General features: G+C 43.9%; 1 protein-coding gene across 1 annotated transcript in view; it reads left to right on the top strand.

The window, feature by feature from the left end:
- Positions 1–912: 912 nt before the first annotated feature.
- The window catches only part of RNF220 (ring finger protein 220), a 332,511-nt gene continuing 311,984 nt past the window's right edge, over positions 913–21,439 (top strand). The window contains exons 1-2 of the mRNA XM_067567892.1: positions 913–1,113; positions 7,692–8,431. Of these exons, the coding sequence (XP_067423993.1) occupies positions 7,807–8,431 (625 nt within the window). The 5' untranslated portion in view covers positions 913–1,113; positions 7,692–7,806. The remainder of the gene's footprint in view (positions 1,114–7,691; positions 8,432–21,439) is intronic.

Genomic DNA, 21,439 nt, shown 5'->3' with positions numbered 1-21,439 from the left:
GAAGGCAGAGGAATCATTCCCCTTGCTGCTGCACTTAAAATATCAGTGTGTGTGTGCGTGTGTACATACAGTTAAAGAAACAGTCCCAGTGTCAGAAGATCTGAATTTTCTTTTGGGCTCTGCCACTGATTTCCTGTATGAGTTTGGGCAAGTCACTTATGCTATCTTTCTGCCTATCTTTCCCCACTTCAAAAACAGTTTTTAATACTCCCCTACCTCCCCCTGGTGTTGCAAGATTAAATTAGTTAATGTTTCTGAAGTAGTCAGGTGCCACAATGCAGAGTGCCATAGAAATATGTGTAAGTGAAAGAAGTGCATGTCTATTATTATACAGGAGGAAAGAGTATGATAGCTAGGCATGTGGTGTATGGGTTTTGTTATTATGCGTTTTGAATGGTTGCAAAGTTGTTCTGTGCACAGGTTGTGAGTGGGAGTGGCCCATAATTTGTAAGGCACACTGGGAACTTTGAAGGTAAAAGGTGTTCTGTAAACATAGAATATAATTTTGTTAGACAGGATAGGGTAGGACTGGATATGTTGCATGTAAGGCCGTGGCAGAGAGTGAGGGAAATTTGGGGGACATAGGCCAATCATATTAATTCTTCGCTTTCACGAGAACTAAACGCATCCCTAAGGGAAATAATAAAACATTGAAAATGGGTATGCAAAAAAATCTTACCGCCAGCCGCAGCCCATTAGCCAGGAGCCAGATCTCTGTGACTGCCGGTGGGTGAAATGGGCAGCCGTCTGGGCTGGCCAGCAGGTCTGTGCCCCACTTGCGGACTCCATTTCCCATACTCCCTTAGTGCCCTAATGTATTCCGTGCTCAGCCCGGCTGTGTGTGAGTGTGTGTGTGTGTGTGTGCAGCTCGAGTCCCTCTGAGCGTGGAGGTTCATTCACTGATTAGAGCCAGCACTGAGAGGCAGCACTGCTCCTTCGCTCACACCAATTGCGTCTCTTGATCTGTTACATACAATCCCCAGGCAGCCTGCAAACACACACACACACACACACACCGAGGGGCCAGCACGCCCAGGACTTCCCATTCACCGCACTCTGCTCCTGCTTTCCTGAGCCGGGGAAAGTGCAGCCACCTCCAGAGGAATTTCCACTGTGAGTACTGGAGATCACAAAGGTGTGTGTGTTTGTGTTTGTGTGTGCGTGTGGGGGGGAGCTTGTGCTGGGCAGGGACGGGGCTAACTTTCGAGCAGTGGCTCTCCCTGGGCTGCAGGGACTTAGACCCATCTGGCTGAGCTGGTGCCTTTTCATTTCCCTGCTAAATCCGGACGCTCTGGAGAGTCAAACTTTGCACGGCAAGTTTTTATTTTTCCCGTGCGAGAATTGCAGCGAGCGCCCCAATTCCTCCAGCAAGGGCAGCGGGTTAGTGGGGTGCGGGATGGGGCAAACGGGGGGGGGTGTAGAGGTGGCGGGGGGGGGGTGGCGTGGGGATCAGATAATGGGTTAAAGTCAAGATAAAAAGAGAGAATCTCTCCCACACACACACACTCCCACGCTCCATCCTTTTGCAACCCCGGGACCCTCCTCCTGTTTGTTTCGCCGGGGTGTGTGTGTGGGGTGGGGTGGGGTGGGGGGGTGAGGACCAGGAGGCACGAGGGGGAATCAGGTGCCCGGGGGAGAAGGTTTCCAATCGCAACCGAACACGGCGCGGCTCAGGTTTAACCCAAGCCCGGTTTACAATCAAATGTTGACTCCCTTATTGATTTCTGTTTTGCAACCAGAGGAGTTATTGCCTCGCGGTGCTTCGCTGGCTCCAGGATCTCTGCCTGCCACGGCTCTGGGCAGCAACCAGCGCATTTCCCAGTGGCTGCAACAGAGAAAACTTTTTTTCCCCAAAGGAAACAAACAAATCTCTGCGCGCGCCCCTCCCCAAGTCTGCAGAGCGCTTCCAAAACAGTCACACGCAGCCTTTTTTCTTTTTCTTTTTCCTTTTTGTTTCCCCCCCCCCCCTTTATTTTCCCCGGTAAAAGCGTTTGCAGACCCCGCAGGGCTCCGTGCGTGCTCGGTACTCCGGCTATCCCGGCATTTATTTAATCCAAAAGCTTTCCTTTCTGCAACCGCGTAATGCCCGTGTGAACTGCGGTTTTAATCCGGAACAAAAACCACGCAATCTTTGCACTTCGTAAATGGCCACTTGTCGGGATGTTTGGGGCACGGCTGAAGTTCAGACAACGTCCCCCTGCCTCAGCCTCTCCGCCCCGAAAGACTCCCCCTGAAACTGCTCGCAAAAGGGATTCAAATGAATGAATCTCCCTGGCACCCAGACTACTTGTTCTCGCCTCGGTCTTGAAAATAAAAGCGAGGAGCAGGTTCTGTGTAAATTGTCAGCATTGTTCACTGCCCCGGCGAAAACCACGGCACATGTGAATTGCATGGTTGGAAATCCTTTGGCCAGAGGAGGCGAAATGAATTGTGCATGTTTTCACTGGTGTCCTGTAGAAACTTTCTGCATTCTCCAGGAGTGCAATCAAAAGATTGCAAGATCTGAATCGTTTTTAGAAACCCCCCCATCTCCTCGCCTCCCTTGCACCCCCCCCCCCCCCCAAAAAAAAAAAATCAGAGCAGGGAAGTCTGTAAATAGGTTGGAAGCGTGGAAAATAATTCTTCACCTTCGGATCTAAAGACATAAAAACCATCTGTTTTGGCACAATGAAATCATTAGGAGCTGTCTAGTTAAAGAGCGGCGTTGAATGCTTATCCTTCCACACAGGAAATGTGTATGGTAAGTGATTGTTGCAATACAGTCGAGCCGCTCGAGCCATCCTCGCATGCGATGGTTTTTGTTTCTGAGTTTGATTTTAAGTGGCAAAAGTGCACTTAATGGACTGTAGCCATGGGGGAGGGGGGCGCGGCCCGGCCCCCCCCCCCCCCCATCCATGAAAAGAGCAAATAATTCCTAGGAAGGCAAGGCAATTCTGTCTCCATTTCTCGCCTCTCTGCTCTCTCTTTTCCCGACTTTGTAACACTCCTTGCTTGGTGCGCGGGGTCATTCCTTGCACCGAGTGCGGGCGTAGCAAAGGCAGATCCGGGCAGTCGCTTTGCAGAGGAAGGGCAGAATAAAGGGCCCTTTCTCCCCGTTGATTTCCTGCTCCTGTTTTGGGGTGCGCGCCTGTGTGTGTTTTGTTTATGACCAAACGAAATTAACAGGATTCTCCCTGAAAACCCTCGCCCCAGAATTTGGAAGGCGGAGGCAGGAAAACACCTGTTTAATTTGCAACTGCAGAAAGTCAAAGGACTGTGGGCTTTTTGTTTTGCTTCTAATCTAAACCCTGACACACCCCTTTGGAGCTTTTTGGGGGAGGGGGCGGGAGGGTTTGCAGAGGATGAAAATTTGGGCTATAAATCAAATAGTCAAATTCACAACAATCAGAATATATATATATATATTTTTTTTTTGCAACGAGCGGATCTTGAGGTAAAAAACAAACAAAAACCCACCCTAAAATCAACCCCAAATTCTGCTTTGGAGAGATTTGTCTGTCTTTATTTTTGGAGAGACGGGAGGAATTTTCCCTCACAATTGCAGCTCGGATCAGAGTGTCAGTTTTAAAACACCCTTGTTAATTTCTGTTGTGCTCATTCCCCTGATGGGTTTCCTCCCTCACTTTCCCCCTTTGCAAGCCCCAGTGCGGGTTTGCCGCCTGCGCTTTGCAAACTAAACCCTTCGCCCTTGCGAATTCCCCCTTTGATTTTCAATTTCATTTAGAAAACTTGGGAGGGGGATTGATTATTTTGGGGCAGGGTGGAGGGCAAACATTTTTATTTTTTTTTAAATCCCCTTCTTCCTCTACCTGCTGTTTTTGCTCGTCTGCCGCCTGCAGATCGCGTTGGTAGTGGGACTACATTTTTGCAAGAACTTTGTAGCAAAACAAAACCAGGGAGAGCATCTCCCCTCGCAAGGAGAAACGAGGCGACGTTGTTTCTGCATTAAGGCAGCCGATCGAACCTGGTGGGGTGATTTCTGGTCCCTAATGCCTTAAAATGGCACCGATCCTTTTCCGTTTCTAACCGAATCTGCCTCCTCTGCTCAGCGTGGCATAGCCCTCATATTTTTTTTTCTAAACCGGTTTTCATAACAGCTGCTCCAGTGGGTGTCTGCAATTGGCATATTTCACACATTTTAAAAAATGAACTGTTTTCCCTTTGTATCTTAATCCACTGATGAGATTCTTCTGTGTTGGCTTTTTAGCTTGCATTTGTTTTATTTTTTTTATAAGGAAATCCACTTTAGTTCAAATATATAATCCATTTGAGCACTTAAATCCCCAAACAGCTGGCAATATTTTGTTTTATAATCTTTGGCTTTTCTACACAGGACATATTTATAAATTCCTACTTGACATTTATGGGAGAAAAAAATTTCATGCAAATGTACGTTATATATATATTTTTTAAAAAGTTCTAATTTCCTATCTTTCTCTGCTATTGTTTCTAAGCTTTTTAAATAGTGTGCTAAATTAATTATTTTAAAAAGTTTGTTCTTGGAAGTAGAAAAATGCTAATTTGTCCCTTTATTTTAATTTCTGTTGTTTGGAAATGATTGAGACCATAAAAATGCAACCTGTTGTAATAAACAAAGTGGGGTGTTTTATTTATTTTAATTGATAGCAAAGAAGTGATTTGTTGGTTGAAACTCTTCATGCTATAAGATATGCACATTCTTTTTTTCTTTCTTTCTCGGCTGATTAGCAAAGGGGTTTTTATGCTTATAACAGTGGTTAGCTCTATTTTCTCAACTCACGCAATGTTTGTGAAGCCTGCTAAATCCAGCCCTGTCACAGATTGACTTATTTTCGTCTGTCTTTCTCTTTACCTAATTCAAACCAGTGTTACAATCTTTTATAAAGGGAGGAATCAAAATTGAGCTAGAGATTACTGATAAGAACTTGTTTCATGGTGAGAGGCTTTTTGGTTTTTTTAATGGATCAAAGTTAAGGCTGTTGATTCAATTTATCTTGGTTTTGGCATATTTAACTTTGCAATTAGTAACATATAATGTTATGCTGGTAATTTGTATACACTTTAAACAAGGCGTCTTTAAAAAAATCTCCATATATCAGAATGGTCATTAAAAAAATTAAAAATCACAAAATGTTTTTGGTCTGTCCATCTTTACCTCGATGCCTGGTAGACAGTTTATGTAGCTTCATAGATTGATCTCCACCCCCTTCTCCCTCCACTCCTTGTTTAGTTAATTCAACAAAGACTTTTTGCAATCTGTTTGGAGTTTGTCTGATGCCGTGGAAAAGTAGCTGCTGATTTATTTGGTTGCTTTTCGATTTCTGTCTCCAGCCCGTCTTTTTTCCTCCTTTCAGTGGGGATGTCAGCTGTTATTACTTCCTATTGATCCCTTTGCAAAGTGAGAAGTGAACTAAAATTAATGTCAATTCCACTGCTCAGATCAATAGCTGGAGTTATTTTAATCTGGATTTGCACGAGGTGCTAAATTAAAAAAAATCAGCATAGAGGCAGAAAAGTAACAGTTACTTACTTTGCCTTGTGCCCACTACCATATAGTTGCCCAAATGGTCCATCAAGCTGATTATCCTGCAATCCATATTTTTTTAATTAAGGTCAGTTAGTTTTCTTATTTTGGGTTCTGTATTTAAACCCATGACATTTTGACATTGGGAGTGTATTAACTATAGATTTTCATAATGACTGGTCAGCCGCAGTCTCATCTGTACATGTTGCTAATGGGGGGGAGGGGGGGGAGGTGGAGAGATACAGAGACAGAGAGTGTAAAAGGAAGTGGGAGTTTAAAAAAAAAATTAAATTTGGCTGGGTGAGATATTGTAATGTGTTGATTTATTCCTGGCATAATGAAGTTTGCAAACGAATAAGGCGGCCGGAGTGATTCACAGTATCCTACAGGAGTGTCAAGTGTTGTGGTCAGAATACTAATTTATGAAATACATTTAATGTAGTGAGGTGATGGAGCAAGTAAAAATAGAAAAGGAGGCAAAGAGGCGGTGATGCTGCTCATTTTTTTTTTTTGAAACCATATTTTCCAATGATCTCTTAGCCTCACTTACATATTAATGATTGTTTATTACTGTGTGAGTGCTCATTTATTTGTATGCGCATGTGAATTCTCTTTTTTATAGCAGCCTGAAAAAAACCAGTAACTCAAAATTCACTAGTGGATGCAGTTTTATGACTCCAGTTTTTTTGTGTTCATCAGCTTTCCTGATCAACACAAAAAACAGGCTGCCTTGGCATCTCTCTCTCTCTATCTCTCTCTCTATGGCTAGAACTTGACAGGAAAGTTATTTAAAATTTGGAAGAGAGCAAATCTGTTAATGTGAGATACATAATCTGGTAATTTAGCAATGATGTCTATAAGGAAGAGTGCCAAATGAGGAAACCGAAAGATGATGTCCACTCATCTTCACAATTAATAACAGTCACTGAAGCATTTGGGTACAGGATGGGAGAAAGGAAATGTTATCATTGGACTACATTAAAGCCAGAGACTGGATTTCATACAGTTTGTTAACCTAGGCTCCCTCATTCATGGAATACAAAAGGCACTCCATTAGGAAGACACTCTTTCAGTAAGTTTTATTTGAGATGTTTGACCCTCTGGATTTAAGAGACACAATTTGTAACAGCTTTTTATTATTATATGATTTTCTTAGCCCTTTGAGCTCTGACAGGCTAGTATATTGTTTCAGAGTTATAGTTCTTGTATTTTTAGATGGGTCTTAGGGCCTGAATGGTAGGCAGCGGAAGCTTAAAAGAAAAGGCATTAAGTTGACTGGGGAAGAAAATACAAAACCAAACCAAACAAATAAAAAAGACAAACTCAGAGAGATACAGAAGGAAGGATTTTTCTGCCTCTCGTACTAAGGGCCTTGTAACTGGGTGAAAAGCCCTGGCCAACCTCGAAGGCTCAGAAAAATGCAAGCCAGAAATTTTGTTAACATTTTCCTCTAAATGTTAATGGCATATACAGAGCAGTTTACAAATCTACTTAAGAGCTAGTGCATTAGGAACTAAAATTACTGATCCGTTCTCCGCTGTCCCCGACCCGAAAGGCAGACATTTGCAGAGATCAGATGGCAGAGGCACCCATTATGATTTTAAATATTGTCAGAGACGCCAGGCATTTTATTGATGAAGTCTCTGCTCCTTTTTTTAAAAAAAAGTGTGTGCGTATTTTGTGTGTATATTGTATGATTAAGTAAAATGTATACCTGCATGTGTGTACACATAATGTGTGAGAAAAAAGACACATTTTACACATATTCCTTACACATCATAGGCACTATAAACAACTATATACATGCTTACTTCTGTGCATGTAATTGTGTACAATAGATATTAAATGTTTTATATATAAATTAAATTGTAATAATCCATTGGGGGAATATCTCTTAATTTTAGACCACAACTAAATTATTGGCATGTGGGGATAACTATATTCCAAATAGATCCTTTATACTAATTTATTTGGTAGGATATTTCCCTCTGTAATATAGAGGGGGCCAAAGTTGGTTCCACCTGTGTGTGAAGTTGTCCATTGAATTTCGTAAATGAGAACATTGGCGTGTTGCTGGCTTGTTGGTTTCAGTGTATGTGGCCTGGCCACTACTGCATGGAGCATCCAGAAGAAGCAAGTGCAGAAAGCTCACCATTCGTGTTTTCTCTTTCCTTCTGTTTCTCTGCAGCTTCAGGACAGCAATGATGCCTCAGTGATCTCCCTGCTCCATAACCAGGCGTCGCTTGACTTTCCTTTCAGGGAAGATTGTTCCCCTTGTGATCCTGCTGAGGAAAGAGACTCCGATGGACTTACACCGGGCAGCCTTCAAGATGGAAAATTCATCCTATCTTCCCAACCCGCTGGCCTCTCCAGCGCTGATGGTTCTCGCCTCTACTGCTGAAGCCAGCCGTGACGCTTCCATCCCCTGTCAGCAGCCAAGACCCTTTGGAGTCCCGGTATCCGTGGATAAGGAAGTGCACATCCCCTTTACCAATGGCTCATATACTTTTGCCTCCATGTATCACCGGCAAGGTGGGGTGCCAGGGGCATTCGCAAACCGTGACTTTCCCCCATCCTTGCTACACCTCCACCCCCCGTTTGCACCCCCCAACCTAGACTGCACGCCAATAAGTATGCTGAACCACAGTGGTGTTGGCGCTTTCCGCCCCTTTGCCTCCACTGAAGACAGGGAGAGCTACCAGTCGGCCTTTACGCCGGCCAAGCGCCTGAAAAACTGCCATGACACCGACTCGCCCCACCTGCGCTTCTCGGATGCTGATGGCAAGGAGTATGAGTTTGGAACCCAGCTCCCCTCTAGCTCCCCTGGCTCACTCAAAGTCGATGACACAGGGAAAAAGATCTTTGCAGTCTCTGGCCTCATTTCTGACCGAGAGGCCTCGTCCAGTCCCGAAGACCGAAACGACAGATGTAAGTACCTCCACTGCCCCTCTCGGCTTTGCTTCGCTGGGCCTTGTTGAGACGCTCAGCAGGTGCCTCGTTCTGTAGCACTCTGGTTCCTGCTGTAGGAAGGAGTATGATGTCCTTTCTTTCACACTGAGTTAAATGATAAAATATTGCCTGGTTTTTCTTAAATGGGCACTGATGGATTTCAGGGTGAGGTGTATTGGAAGGAAACCCATTTCCAAATGCACCTCTATAGAGACACTGTTCTCTCTGCTTGGAACTGGGGCAGCTAAACATGGAAAGAGGTCAGTGCCAAAAAGCAGGGAGATATACCCGGGTGTGTGTGTGTACAGAAGGGTGCATATGTCGTATACAGCTAGAACTTTTTTTCTGGGAGTTTGTCTGTTAATATTGTACACACTGCTCCCTTTGATATTTTTCCTCTGACCTCTTCCTCGCATGCTCAGTTCTTGTACCTAGTATATCAGCCTCCATGCTTTGCTCCTCAGAACAGGACAGAGTCCCTTATATTGTATTTAACCCAATAGGATTTTGGGCAATCGAGCTCTTTTGGAGAGGCATAAAGCTGATTAGGCTCTGATGGTTCAATAAGTGGCCCCCCCAATAGGCTCTGTACTTTCTCTGGTTCTCCCCTTTGCATGACCGTTGAAAGGCGATCTGCCCCTTCACGGACTAGCAATCGAACTGAAGCAAGCCTGTCTAATGTACACTACTGTAACAATTCCCCGTTCTTCAGTCCCCTTTTCCCTCGCAGTGTCTCCGCTGGAGGCGGGCAAGCTGTCCCAGTCCCTTCCTCTCATGAAAAGCTTGCAGGTTTATCTGAACCGTTTGCTGTGGGCACACGATTCTGGGGAGCTGTCTTGGGAGAAGGCAGCCTGCGGTCCTTACTAAAGAGCTGTAAGATGTGGCAACATTTAGCTGGAGTGGTCTCCTTTAAATACAAATGCTCAGTTAAGATGCCAAAGCGGTTTTGTTTTTACATGGGCCCTTTGCACATTCTCATGGATTTTCTAATTTTAATTTTTTTTTTTTTTTGCAAAGAAAACTGCAGCATGGTTTCCCCTCTGCCCTTCAGATACGATTTTTCTTCTTCCCTTTATGATGCCGAGGAGAGTAATAGAGACGTTGAGGCTCTCTCTCCCCTGTCGGCACTGCTTCCTCAGGCTGTCTCCTTGAATTAGGCACTGTGTTAACTTACCGGCGCTAAAAGGCATCTGCCTAAACCCAGCGTACCTTTTCAATAAAAGTCATCATAAAATCAACCTGCCTTGTAAATCCATCGCTCTTTGGTTTTGAAATACGCTGCAAGTGTGTCTTCTGTGTCAGCGTTTGCGAGTGTGGGACAATTCCCACTAAAGACAGAAGCCTTGTGCTCCTCACAGCACAAATGTGGTCTCTCCTTTCCCCCCACCTCCCTCCTATATTTCTGTGCGTTAGAACTGCTTTCATTGTTCCATGGCTCCTCATGAGTGTTTTTAATATGTAGGCACAACTGTTGTGGGTGGAAGCGTTATGTGGGGGTAGAGCTTTCATTTACATTTTTTTTGGGGGGGGGGGGAGGTGGGAGCACAATGTCTAAAGATATTCTCTGTTGATGTTTATGGATCTCTCCCCCTTATCGATATAACCTGGATGTGGAAATGAAGCTTGCTCAAATGAATACTTTGGGAGGTAACGACGGAAGAGCAGGTCCGCTAGCTAAATGAATTTAAAGCGCATCAGTTGCTGTATATCTTGCTAGCAAAATCCTGTCAAATAGCTGATTTAAAATCTGTTAAATTAATTAGACCACATGTAGCACAACTGTGGACAGAACAGCAGACACATGCACATGCTCCTGTGTGGAAGGGATAAATCTTGTCTTCACCAATACTGTGTGCGGGTGCTGTACTCCAGTAAAATAAATACGTACTTCACATAACAGTAAGCTTGCTGACGGAATGCACACCAGTGCGTTGGCTTCCCCAGATCCACTGGGAAGGATTAGACAGAGGGATTATAATGAGAGAGGCAGAATAAAAACTTTGCAAGTTGCTTCAAAAACTTGTGAACACGTGAAAAGTTTTTTTCCTCCTTTCCTTAAAAGAGAAATAGAAATTGGCTAAAGCGATTAGCCTTTGCACAAGAGCAAAATGAATTCAGGCATTGCAACCAGTGGGACAGAGTGCTGACTAAAATATTAGAGAGAAACTGCTTTTAGTTTTGTTTCTAATGCTTGGATTGATTTTAACTCTTCCAGCTTTTAAAATTTGTTTTTATATCATCCCAGGTTTTAGAGACAATTGCTGGCATACCAATTTATATTGCTGTCTGCATACATTTTAAATGCATATTAGCACATCTATTCATGTTTCATTAATCTTAAAGTTATAAAATAAGTGCCAGGACAATTTAGGTAAATTTGACTTTCCCTTTTTCCCATGTTCCCTTTGTATTTAGATGTTGCACCAAATAACATGTTTTCTATATCTTAAATGCATTCACACCGTGGGTTTATTTTACTGTGGGGGCAGGATTTTAAAAATATATCTTAATTATCTTTTTATGGCAGTTTTTAGAAAGGAAAAACTTGAAGGATGACATAGCTGACTGGCAGCATCATGGAACCTGTCAGGTTCTGAGACGTGCATACATATTTGCATGGTTCTTTATGTTTATATGTAAAAACATATTTAAGGGCCTTTAAAATGACTCGTCATTGACCCTCAAGAAGTTTCTTGGGTTCCTTGTGTAAACAATATACATAACCCTTTGGGAAAGAGAGATTCTTTTATCGTTACTCTAGGATCTATTGCCGGGAAATGGTTGCATGGACAAGCTTCTAGGCAACAGTGTATAGTCGGGTGTGCTGAAACTCCATCAGATCAGCAAAGTCTTTATGTGTTCAATAGATGCTCTTCAGAATTGCAGGGTTCAACTGTTTATTTGTATTTTTCAAAATCCTGAAAGGGATTAGACCACGCGATGGGTGAATGACTTCATTGCATTACACACGTCCCTTGTACCATCACAAACAAACATTTGTAGATGGTGTTTAAATATTTTTTTTGATGCTGTTCTAACTTTAGAGATGATTTTCTGCGAAATTTTCCTTTTTAAAAGAAGGAACCCAGTGCACTAAGTTTTAAACACCCAGAAAATGGATGATGTAACAGAAAGTATGTTAAGCCGTAACATATGCATCACTCCTATGCAGAAAGATCTATTCTCTGTGTGTGCATACTCCTGGGACCACATTTTCATTCTAATTACACCACTGTGATCAGGATCTGGCTCCATGATATATGTATGTGGGCTAGGAGAGATTACGTATTTGCCAGAGAGAGCTACCGTTTTATATTTAAGTCAGGATGTTGCTTTTCAAATTCTGTGTGTATGTTGGAGCCCCGAGTCAGACTACTAATGAGTTATCGAGGCATGCGTGGAGCGTGTTTGTGTTAATGGTCATTTTGTAAATCTGTTAGAGGTTTTTTTCTGTTTGGGCAAGTTGCCTGTTACTATAGGATGCTGCTCTCGGGATGTCGAGAGAGGCTGTGCGTGCCGTAGGAAGCGCGTATAAAAGACACACTCCATCCAGGGAGGAGATGGAGCTGTTTGTTTAGACACATGCTTTGGACGGGGCCGTTCTGTTTAGATGCTCACTGGGAAAGATAATGACATTTATAGAATGGTTTAGGCGCTTCTCGTATAGTGTGTGTTACAGACACTGACAAACACATTTCTTGGGTCTCTTTAAATAAATGTATCCTCATTAGTGTATGTTTTCAGCAGGACTGGAAATAAATGCTATGTTCCCCTGTGTGATAGACATCTATAACCCCCTTGTAAAAATGATCCCCTGTTTTATTTTAGGCTTTCTAATAAAAAACTGTCATGATTGCTCCCCGCATAGTCACCACGGCATGCCCCCCCCCCATCCCTCCAGCAGAGTGAACCGGTAGGCAAAGTCCATGACAGAGCCCGGATTGCTTGGCAAACATCTCTGAGCCTGTCGAGGTAGCCCTCTTGTGCTTCCTCCTACCTTCATTTATAGCCTCCCCCAGAAATCACTGTTTCCACCACACCTTGAGATGCTTCCAAACTCTCCACAGTCCGCATTTCAAGACCACAAAAAATGGTTTGCCGTTGCAATCTTTCGCTTATTCTTTATTGTGTGTTTTCTTTTATATATTGTGGAGGAGAATGTTAAAGAACATGAGTCAGGAGAGAGTAGGGTTTTTTTTTCCAGCACTGCCACTGACTGTTCTTGATCTTTGGCAAGTCAGGCCACTTATGCCTCAGTTTCCACATCTGTAACATGGGGATGATAATACCTGTCTGCTGAAGTGCTCTAAGAATTAATTCGTTAATTTGTCAGCACTTCGAGATCTTTGCTCCTCTCTAGCGACTTTCATCCAAAGTAGTGATAGTATTTATTAATATTATTTTTACTATTACATTAAAAATAATCAAAAATAACTTTGATTATTGGGACACTGTCAGTTTGTCCAAGCTCCTGTTTCTCCCCCTATGATTATAGTTGTATCTCACGGTAGGAAGGAAGCATCTCATTCCAATTTAGGATTTTTTTTTTCTTTTTTTTTTTGAAATCTCTATAGTTAGTTCTACTTTTTTTAAGCTAATGAATTAACATTTATAAAGTGCTGTAAACATATAAATCTCTGTTTAGGTGCTAAGCATTATACCTATGATCAGAGTTTTCATATCTGAATAATTGTTCAAAATGAAACAAATGTGGCCCTTAGAACAGATCTCAGGCATAAGCACAGTCATGCACAATATGAACTACCTTCTTAGGGCATGGCTGTGTTTGTGTTTACATAATAGGTCCTACACTAATTGGTGAGTTTTGTGTGGGTTTGGAGGGGGTGTTTCCTCTTTGAATTATTCTATGGCACAGCAATGGATTGGAGGGAGAATAGTTTCTACTGAATGAGCGGTGCTGTTCCTACTGTAATCACCCTTTCCAGGTAGGTAAGATTAGGGGCCTAAACAGAGTGACACTATGATGTTAATAATCATCCATGACCAGGTGAGATCAAGTGCTTAACATGGTTCATGAAATAATAAAAAAAAAACAAGTGGAACAATTACATTTCCATAACATGCGCGCGCGCGTTTGTGTGTGTGTGTGTGTGTGTGTGTGTGAAGAGTGAAAGAGCAACAATAGATACTGTGGATGGGTAGACCTAGAGAAATATAGTCACTGAAGGCCACATTTTGATCTCTGTTACACTAGTGAAAATGCAGTGAATTCGGTGGAATTACTCCAGGTTTTACACTGGTATGGTGGAGGTTGGAACCTGGCCCTGCGTTAGCCGCTGGAGGATACAGCAATCTCCTTCTTTTTGTTTTTTTTCGGCAACAACCTTTCTGCTCCCTTGGCAAACTGTTGCCGAGACTCCTTTTCATGCTGGTTAGTTTAATTGTCTGGTTGGGATAAAGAAATGTTTGAACAGCTAAAGTGGAGAAGGGCTGGATGGGAGCAGCCCCTGCCGGCTGCAGGGCCATCTGGCCTGGCTTGGATCCGTCGCTCTCCAGTTTATATTTTGCTTTCTGTTATTCGGGGCTATCTCTCGCACTTGGAATGTCTAATCACCATGGTGAGAAAACGGACACTGCTGCATCTTCCAACCCCCCTCTCCCCTGCCCTTCCTTTGCCATCAATTCTCATGCAGAACCGATCCAAGTGACCGTTTTACTGGCAGCCATCGTTTGCCGTCTTCGCCTGGCTCTGGGCAGAAGGATGGTTTTTAATTGATCATTTGGGGAGGAGGGGCAGGGCTGTTTTCTCCTCCAAAATGTTTCCCCGCACAGCCTCTGCCACCCACCCTGCTTTCATGTGATCTCAGACATGCCAGCAATTTCTTGTGCCCTGGTCTTCTTTTCAGACTTCTAATAGCTGGTTTGTGTGGCACTCCAAGGGGCTTATGACAGCAGCTATACGAGCTCTGAGTAAAATGTAAATGACATATTATCCGTCTACAAATGCAGCAATACAGTAAATATTTATCAGCCCTTTTTGCTCTGTGTGTGTGTAGGTATGTGTGTGCATTATACAGTTACAGAACAAACTCTGAATCTCAGTGGTTAATTGGCAAACCAAATGTTCCTCACGAAAAACTCCTGGTGGCCAAGTCCTGCTTCTGAACAAAGATTGTATCAGAGACTGATTTGGACTGAAGTCTCATGAATAAGATTTAACCGCTTCCACTAAATTCTACACGGGGAGGGGGAGGCTGACCTTGTGGTTAAGACAACGAATTGGGAGTCAGAAGTCCCCAGTTTTGTAGTGATCTTGGGCAAATCTTTGTACCTCAGTTTCCACATTTATAAAATGGACATAATGATACTACCTCTTAGCAGCTTGTACAGTGATTTGAAATCCTCTGACAGAAGGCTGTATGTATTATTATTATTAATATGGTACAGACTATTATGTACTAATATTAATAATTACAGCTAAACTTTGGTTATCAAAGTGCCCTTAATGAGCCAAACATCCCTGATAGTTAAAACATTGTTCGATTGTTTTACTTACTAACTAGCAAAATTTAGGAATTAATAGTGGAGTTTCCTACTTGTTCTGCATAAACAGCATAAGGAATGAATAGGGTTCTGCTCTGTGTGCGTGTGTAAGCATGAGAGACTGAAAAAAAGAGACAATAAGTATTTTTGCCTTGGTTATTTTTTCTGTCTCAGCTTTGCTGATCTCAGAAACTTCCCTGGGCATTTCTTGGATATTAACTGTCTTGAGGGAAAAGGAAATTCTCAGATGTGCAGACTAACAGAAGTCCAAGGGCCCAATCCTGTTCCCTAAAGCTGAAAGCCTACAGGAGATAGGGTATATTTAACATCTGGGAGTTTCTGGAACTCTTCCCTGGGGAAATTTTCTGAGGCGTCTTTAAGCTGATCGGTGTCCCTTGTTGGTTGGTTGGTTGATGTCCTTTGAACACATCACATCAGAACAGCAAAATTAATTTTTTTCCTCCTTCATTTAGCTCCCAGGGAAGCTGAAAAAGGGTAGAATTATATTTTATATTAGATGTTATGATTCACCTCGCATCGTTATTTGGTTAAATATCTGTAGGAATAAAATGTATTCGGTGTATACTTGTATTACACTTGATTGAAGTAGTAACATCTAAAATCTGACTAACCCTAATCTGCATAAAGAGCACTGCCTGTGAGTATCTGAATAGAGAATGAATTATACCCATCTGTATACTATTAGTCTATTTTTATTGAGGATTTCTGATGTAAATGTACAACGAGGGCAAATTTTTAAAAAATATTTGTGTGTCAACAAAAAAAGAGACACCGAAAGTGAACGGTAACAATTTTCATCCAGCAAATTCATCTCACTAACGGTCTTTCTCCATGTCTATTTGTTTGATGGCCTATGAATTTTTCCACTCTCTGTTCTTCTGAGAGAATAACAGACCTGGGGACTTTTGAGGACATTTTGCTGCTGTGCAGAGGAAATTAAATTCTTTCTAAAAATATATATGTCTAATTGGGACATCAACTCCTGTAATGTGAGGTTGTATGCCCCCTGGAAAAGGGCGTATATCTTTTTCTCTGGATTCACATGTCGGGTCTGTCTGTCTGTCTGTCTCTCTTTGTGTGTTTCTGTCACTGTATGTACAGTTAGCGCTATTGATATGTGATAAGTGTGTGTGTGTGTCATGTTTGTGCATATAACCATGTGATTTGGAGACCTTACAGTTAACTAATAGGAGTAATTTACTGGTAAGAGATGGATCTCCCTGCCCACTTCTGAGTGGCAAAGTGTTTTACTGCTGTACTGGTCAAATCTTGCAGTCCTTCTTTAGGACGCAATCTTGCAGTACCATACCCACAGGAATTGACCTACTGGGCGTTTTTCACCCTTTACTTACACTCATGTAAATCACGAGTGATGCCATTAAGGTCAGTTTGAGTTACACTGGTGCAAAACTGGTTTGAGAGGAGAATCTTGCCTATTGGCTTCTATAGGATTTTCCAGGTCAGGAAGGATTAAATGTGTAAGGTTTGCAGGATCGAGTCTTTGAAGTCCTATACGTGTCTGTCATCTTGTGTGTATGATGTTGTTTTTTTTCTCTTTAAAACATTGATTGTGGTTTTGTAAACCAGTTGTTTTCCAAAGATCAGGGAAACGGTCTCCTCTCCTTCAACTGGTTGCAGGCATTTTGTACTGCAGCAATTCACTGAGCTACAGGAAAGGGGAAAAGTAAGGTTGAGAAAGAGTGGAACAAAGAAAGATTTAGTGTTCTAACTGCTGGTAGCTCAGAGAAAAAAGGAGAGTCTCTTACAGCCCATGTTTCTTGTCTCTTTCATTAGAGTGAAGCTATTCTGAAAATTCAAATTTGGGGACAGCATCATGATATTTTTCATCATGTTAGGACACTATTAAAATCACTGTTGTTTAAACACCCTCTGTATTCTGTTTCTGGAACAGAACATCTGCTTTCTTACTGACATCTCTTCCCTCCAATGCACAAATATACTTTATTCTTGTGGGTCGCTTGTGAGTGTTGGGTTTATGATATATATTCATTTTTACAAGAGAAAATAAAGATACTAAAACTTTTCTTTTGGAGGGAAAATATAAAAATTTATACAAGGGTTTGCACAGATGCAAAAGACATTCTCAGTTTTCTGTTTGTCTGCTTGTGGTATCATAGGTCCTTATGAACTTGTTCTAGTGGGAAGATCAAAACCAAAGTTCTAGACTTGCAAAGGCACAGTCACAGACACGCTGGTGTAACCCTGACGACATGCTTAGTTGTTGCTGATTTACACTTCTGTAAAGGAAAGCAGTCAGGCCAGCAATATGCGTGTGCTACATTCACTACCCTTACTTTAATCCATGCTTTCACAGGTGTGGCAGGGCTGCCTCAGAATGAGTGCACTTCAGGGTTCTCTTGGAAAATTAAGCAATAAATGATTGGTCATCAATTAGTACAAAACCAATAGATTTATGGGACAAAGGCTCCTTGTAGCATCCACTCCCAACTGCACATAGTCTTGTAAATAGAATGAGAAATTGATCAGGGAACTTGAAATGAGCAGATAGCTACATTTCAGTCGTTAGGATTTCAGTGCGGATCATTTTGATTCCAATTAATACAATTTAACCCTTCTGTGTTCCTCTCCCTCCCAAGCCAGTCCTCCTTAAAAATGACTCTGCTTTTTGATACTTTTTTTTTAATTTCACCCCTTTCTAAAACCCACAACTCACAAATGCAGTTTAGTGTGTGAAATTGTCTGACCTGCAACATCCTCTGCTATAGGGAGCCACAAGAGAGTCCTTCATCAAGGAGGTTGTTTTGACAGTAACACTGGTGTCAGGAGAGTCTGGGAACTAGATTATTCCTGTGTCCTCACCTTTACATTTTAACAATGTCATGAGAAGGCTCTATCAGACTCTTAAGTTGGTGGCTGTCTTGGCCACCGAGCTGGGAGTCGAAAGACTGGAGTTCTAATGCTGGATGTGACACCTGTGGCAAGTCATGTCTCCTCTTTGTGCCTCTTTTCTGTTTACACTTTGGGGCAGGGACTGTCTCACAGGATGGGTAGGACGGTAGTACAAACAGAACAAAACACAGATATTCTACGAGCTCAGTATTATAAAAGCCTTCCAAAGAACAATCTCCCAGTCCACAGCATAACAAAATCCATTGGGAAATACAAAGGCTTTGCAACGTGTCCTGAAGGTCAGCAAACCCAGGTTCCAGAAAATGAAGTGGGGAGGTGAGTTCCAGTGCTGAGAACCCCCTCACACAGAACCCCGTCTCCAACTGCCTCGGGTTAAATCCAAACTCCTCTGGTGTATGCTGCTGTCTGCCCCGGGGCTCCCCACTCCTCCTCCACTAGACTCCTCCATGGATGATGACAGTGTCGTGGATAAATGTTTTTTTCTGGGACCCTGGTTGGGATTCCAGAGGCAGGGGGCAGTGATGTTGTGGCTTCCCTGGCCTATCTGAGGAGAGACGACGTGTGTGCTGGTGAGTTGGGGAGAGGGCTCCTGGGGAACAGAGAATCCTCGTCGAACGGCCACCTGCTGCCCCGGCATTCTGGCTGCTGCAGGTGGGGGGCGAGGGAGTGACTGAGTGACAGACGGGGCGCAACGGCCCCGTGAGTCGCTGACACGCACAGGCCAGCCTTCGAGGCTGTGTGGATCAGAAAGAAGCCTTGTCTCGTGTCTGCAGGGGCCTGATCCGGCCCGGTGCTGAGTGTTCTCCGCTGCCGTTGATGGGAAGTGCTGGGGCGGGCGCGCCGCAACAGAATAATGCAGCTGAGAGGCCGGGCGATATGCCACTGCTCCAAGGCCAGCGATGAGTCGACAGGCACCTGTCTGGGGGAACCCAGCTTCCTTTGCCAGCTCACCTTCCTGTCTGCAGACCAGTTTCACTTCCAGTCACCAGCCTTGTGATGAATTGTGGGGATGGCTGGCGGGCTGTTGTGTTTAACCCTTTTATGGGGCTTGTTAGTTTCTGCTCATTGGGCTTCTTTAATGGGGAGATGGAGCAGCAGTCAGTGACCTCAGTAGCTCTGGGTGAAGAGAGGGGAGCAGGCAGATCAGGTTAATGGCTAGTGATCAAAGAGGTGCTAGCCTGGGTGAAATCTTAGTGGGGTGCTCCATTAAGGGAGAGAGCCTGGAGAAGCCAAGAACCGTCAGCACCCGTGTAGCTGCCATGCCCCTCGCCCCTTATTCCGGTCATTGTCTCCACACTAGGCCCGTAAACGCAGGACTGTAAGTGCTGCCGATATTATTAGTAAACTCACCAGAAACCCAGGTAGCACCAGGTCAGCCTGTTCCTTTCTCACTTGATATTTGGGTTCAAATCCTGAAGTGCAGTGAGTCTGGGAGTATCGGCCTGGCCCCAGTTACAAAACCGTGGCATGTTTGACAGTCTCTGTTCATTCAAGATTTGGGACAGCCGTGGCAGAAGGGGTAGCAGGTCAGAGGGTAAAAGGATGTTGACAGAGCTGTGTGTGTGTGGTGGGAGCCTAGACAGGCACAGCTGGGACCGACCCTGCAGATCAGAATTGAAGGGTATTGGCGGATCTGGGGGTGGGGCAGGGTGGGCATAGCAGAGGGCTGCAGGTCAAGACTGGGATGTGTCAGCAGAGTTCTGCATGTGTGTCTGGGAGGTCGGTGGGACAGCACTGGAATAACAGGGGCTGCAGGTCCGTTCTGAGTTCAGTTGGCAGAGCTGTGTATGGGGCCCAGGACTGGAATAGCAGAGGGATTGTGGGTCAGGACAGAGGTGTATAGACAAAACTGCCTAACGGAGGTCTGCGCAGCTCCGGCCTGCGTTAATGAGCGGCTGTGTTCCCTCCATGTGAGTTCTAAAAGTTAATTTGCGTTTCCTCCTCTCTTCTGGGTGCGGAAGTTACAGAGCGATACAGAGAGAACCCAGTTGTGATCTTGCCTGTGTGTAAATCAGAGGTGATGTCATTAGAGCTACGTTGGCGTAAATCTGATGTCAGCGTAGTCAGGATCAGGCCCAGAGTTTATACCGCACATCAGGGAAGACAGGAGCCTTAAAACGAAGATATGTTCTGCTTATTTGTTCACCTCCTTTTGAAACACTGCCAGGCCCCTCATCTGCCCGTGAGTGTGTGGGCATCTCCCACTGAAGCTCCTGCCCCACTTGCTCCGTGACGGCTCAGTGCTCCGGCTGCGGTTGGGCAGTCACGAAAACGCTGCCTTGTAAAGTCAGTGAAGGAAGCAGCAAGAAGGGAGGGTTTGATTCCACTGACGTGCCCAGATCTGGGCATTGGCACTATGGGAGGAGGAGGGAGGGAAATGCCGGGTAGTCTCATGGGGTTGTTTTAAGACAGGCCTTTAGGAGAAGATTCTTTGTTTACTTATTTGTTTTTGCTAGCACGCACCCACTGTGCTGATATTCAAGAAGGTCCGGGCCCTGCCCACAACCTGAAGAAATGTATTATTATTAATTTGATATGTATTGCACATTTCTCACCTGCCCATTGCCGTGATTTTAACAGTGAAGGACAAATTCGTTCTTGGCATAAGTGAGCCCACCTCCTGTTGACTGGGCTCGCAGCAGCACTCACTCCTGGGAGGAAGGCTGGCCTGGCAGGGTGGGCAGTGGCCATGCGCTGGGAAGATCTGGATTCAATTCCTAGCTATGCCATTGTCTCTCTGTGGTACCACGGGCACGTGAGTTACTTTCTCCGTGGTGCCTGCCTGTGAAGGAGGGATTGCAGTACTTTTCTACCATCCCGGGTAGTTGAGGACAAGTTCATCTACGTTTGCGCGGTGCTCAGGTACTATGGTAATGGATAGTTATGCAAGGGCTGAAATTGGCCACGTGTGTGAGAGAGATGGAGGTTTGCTGAGCAAATATTGTCATAATTTACTTTAAAGGTGGTTGATGATATTTTTTTAACTGGAATGAAGAGTCGAAAACGGTGGCTAAAGAACAGTAGGAAAAGAAATAGGAGAAAAATGTTGAGTGAGGTAAATAAAAGTGAGAGATAAAAGAAATAATGCAGGGAAGGATGAGTAATCGACATTCTTGGAGTCGGAGCGCAGGCTCCAGCTTCCTTCCTGAGCAGTAAAGTAAAATAATAATAATAAAAAAAAAAAAAAAGTCTCTAGAACAACAAAACCCTGGATACGCTGGTTTCCTTCCTGCCAGGCCCAGCCTCGTGGCATTTCGGTGTGTCCTCATTGGCACTCAGGGCTGATTTACAAGCCAAAGGAGCAAGATGGGTGGATTTAACTCTTTGATGGACAAGTAGACCCTCTGCTGCAGAACTGACCTCTCCCGCTTTATTTGTGTTTTCTTCCATTTCTGGAGCGTGACCAACGTCTGTCTGTCCATCCATCCATGCATCCTACCCCCATCACTGTAGCATCTGATAGAAAAGGTCCACGTGGCTTTGGTTTTCTGCTGCTTCTCTGGGTTCATTTCTTCTTCCTTTTTAACATTCCCCCCACTGAGCTTTAGGGGAAGGAACCCCTTTGTGTGT

The sequence above is a fragment of the Emydura macquarii genome, unplaced genomic scaffold, assembly GCF_026122565.2.
Source record: "Emydura macquarii macquarii isolate MOO-44397 ecotype Brisbane River unplaced genomic scaffold, CSIRO-AGI_Emac_v2 contig_2805, whole genome shotgun sequence".
NCBI classification, from domain to species: Eukaryota; Metazoa; Chordata; order Testudines; family Chelidae; genus Emydura; species Emydura macquarii.
The sequence above is the reverse complement of the archived record's forward strand: the minus strand, read 5'-3'. Positions and strand labels throughout refer to the sequence as shown.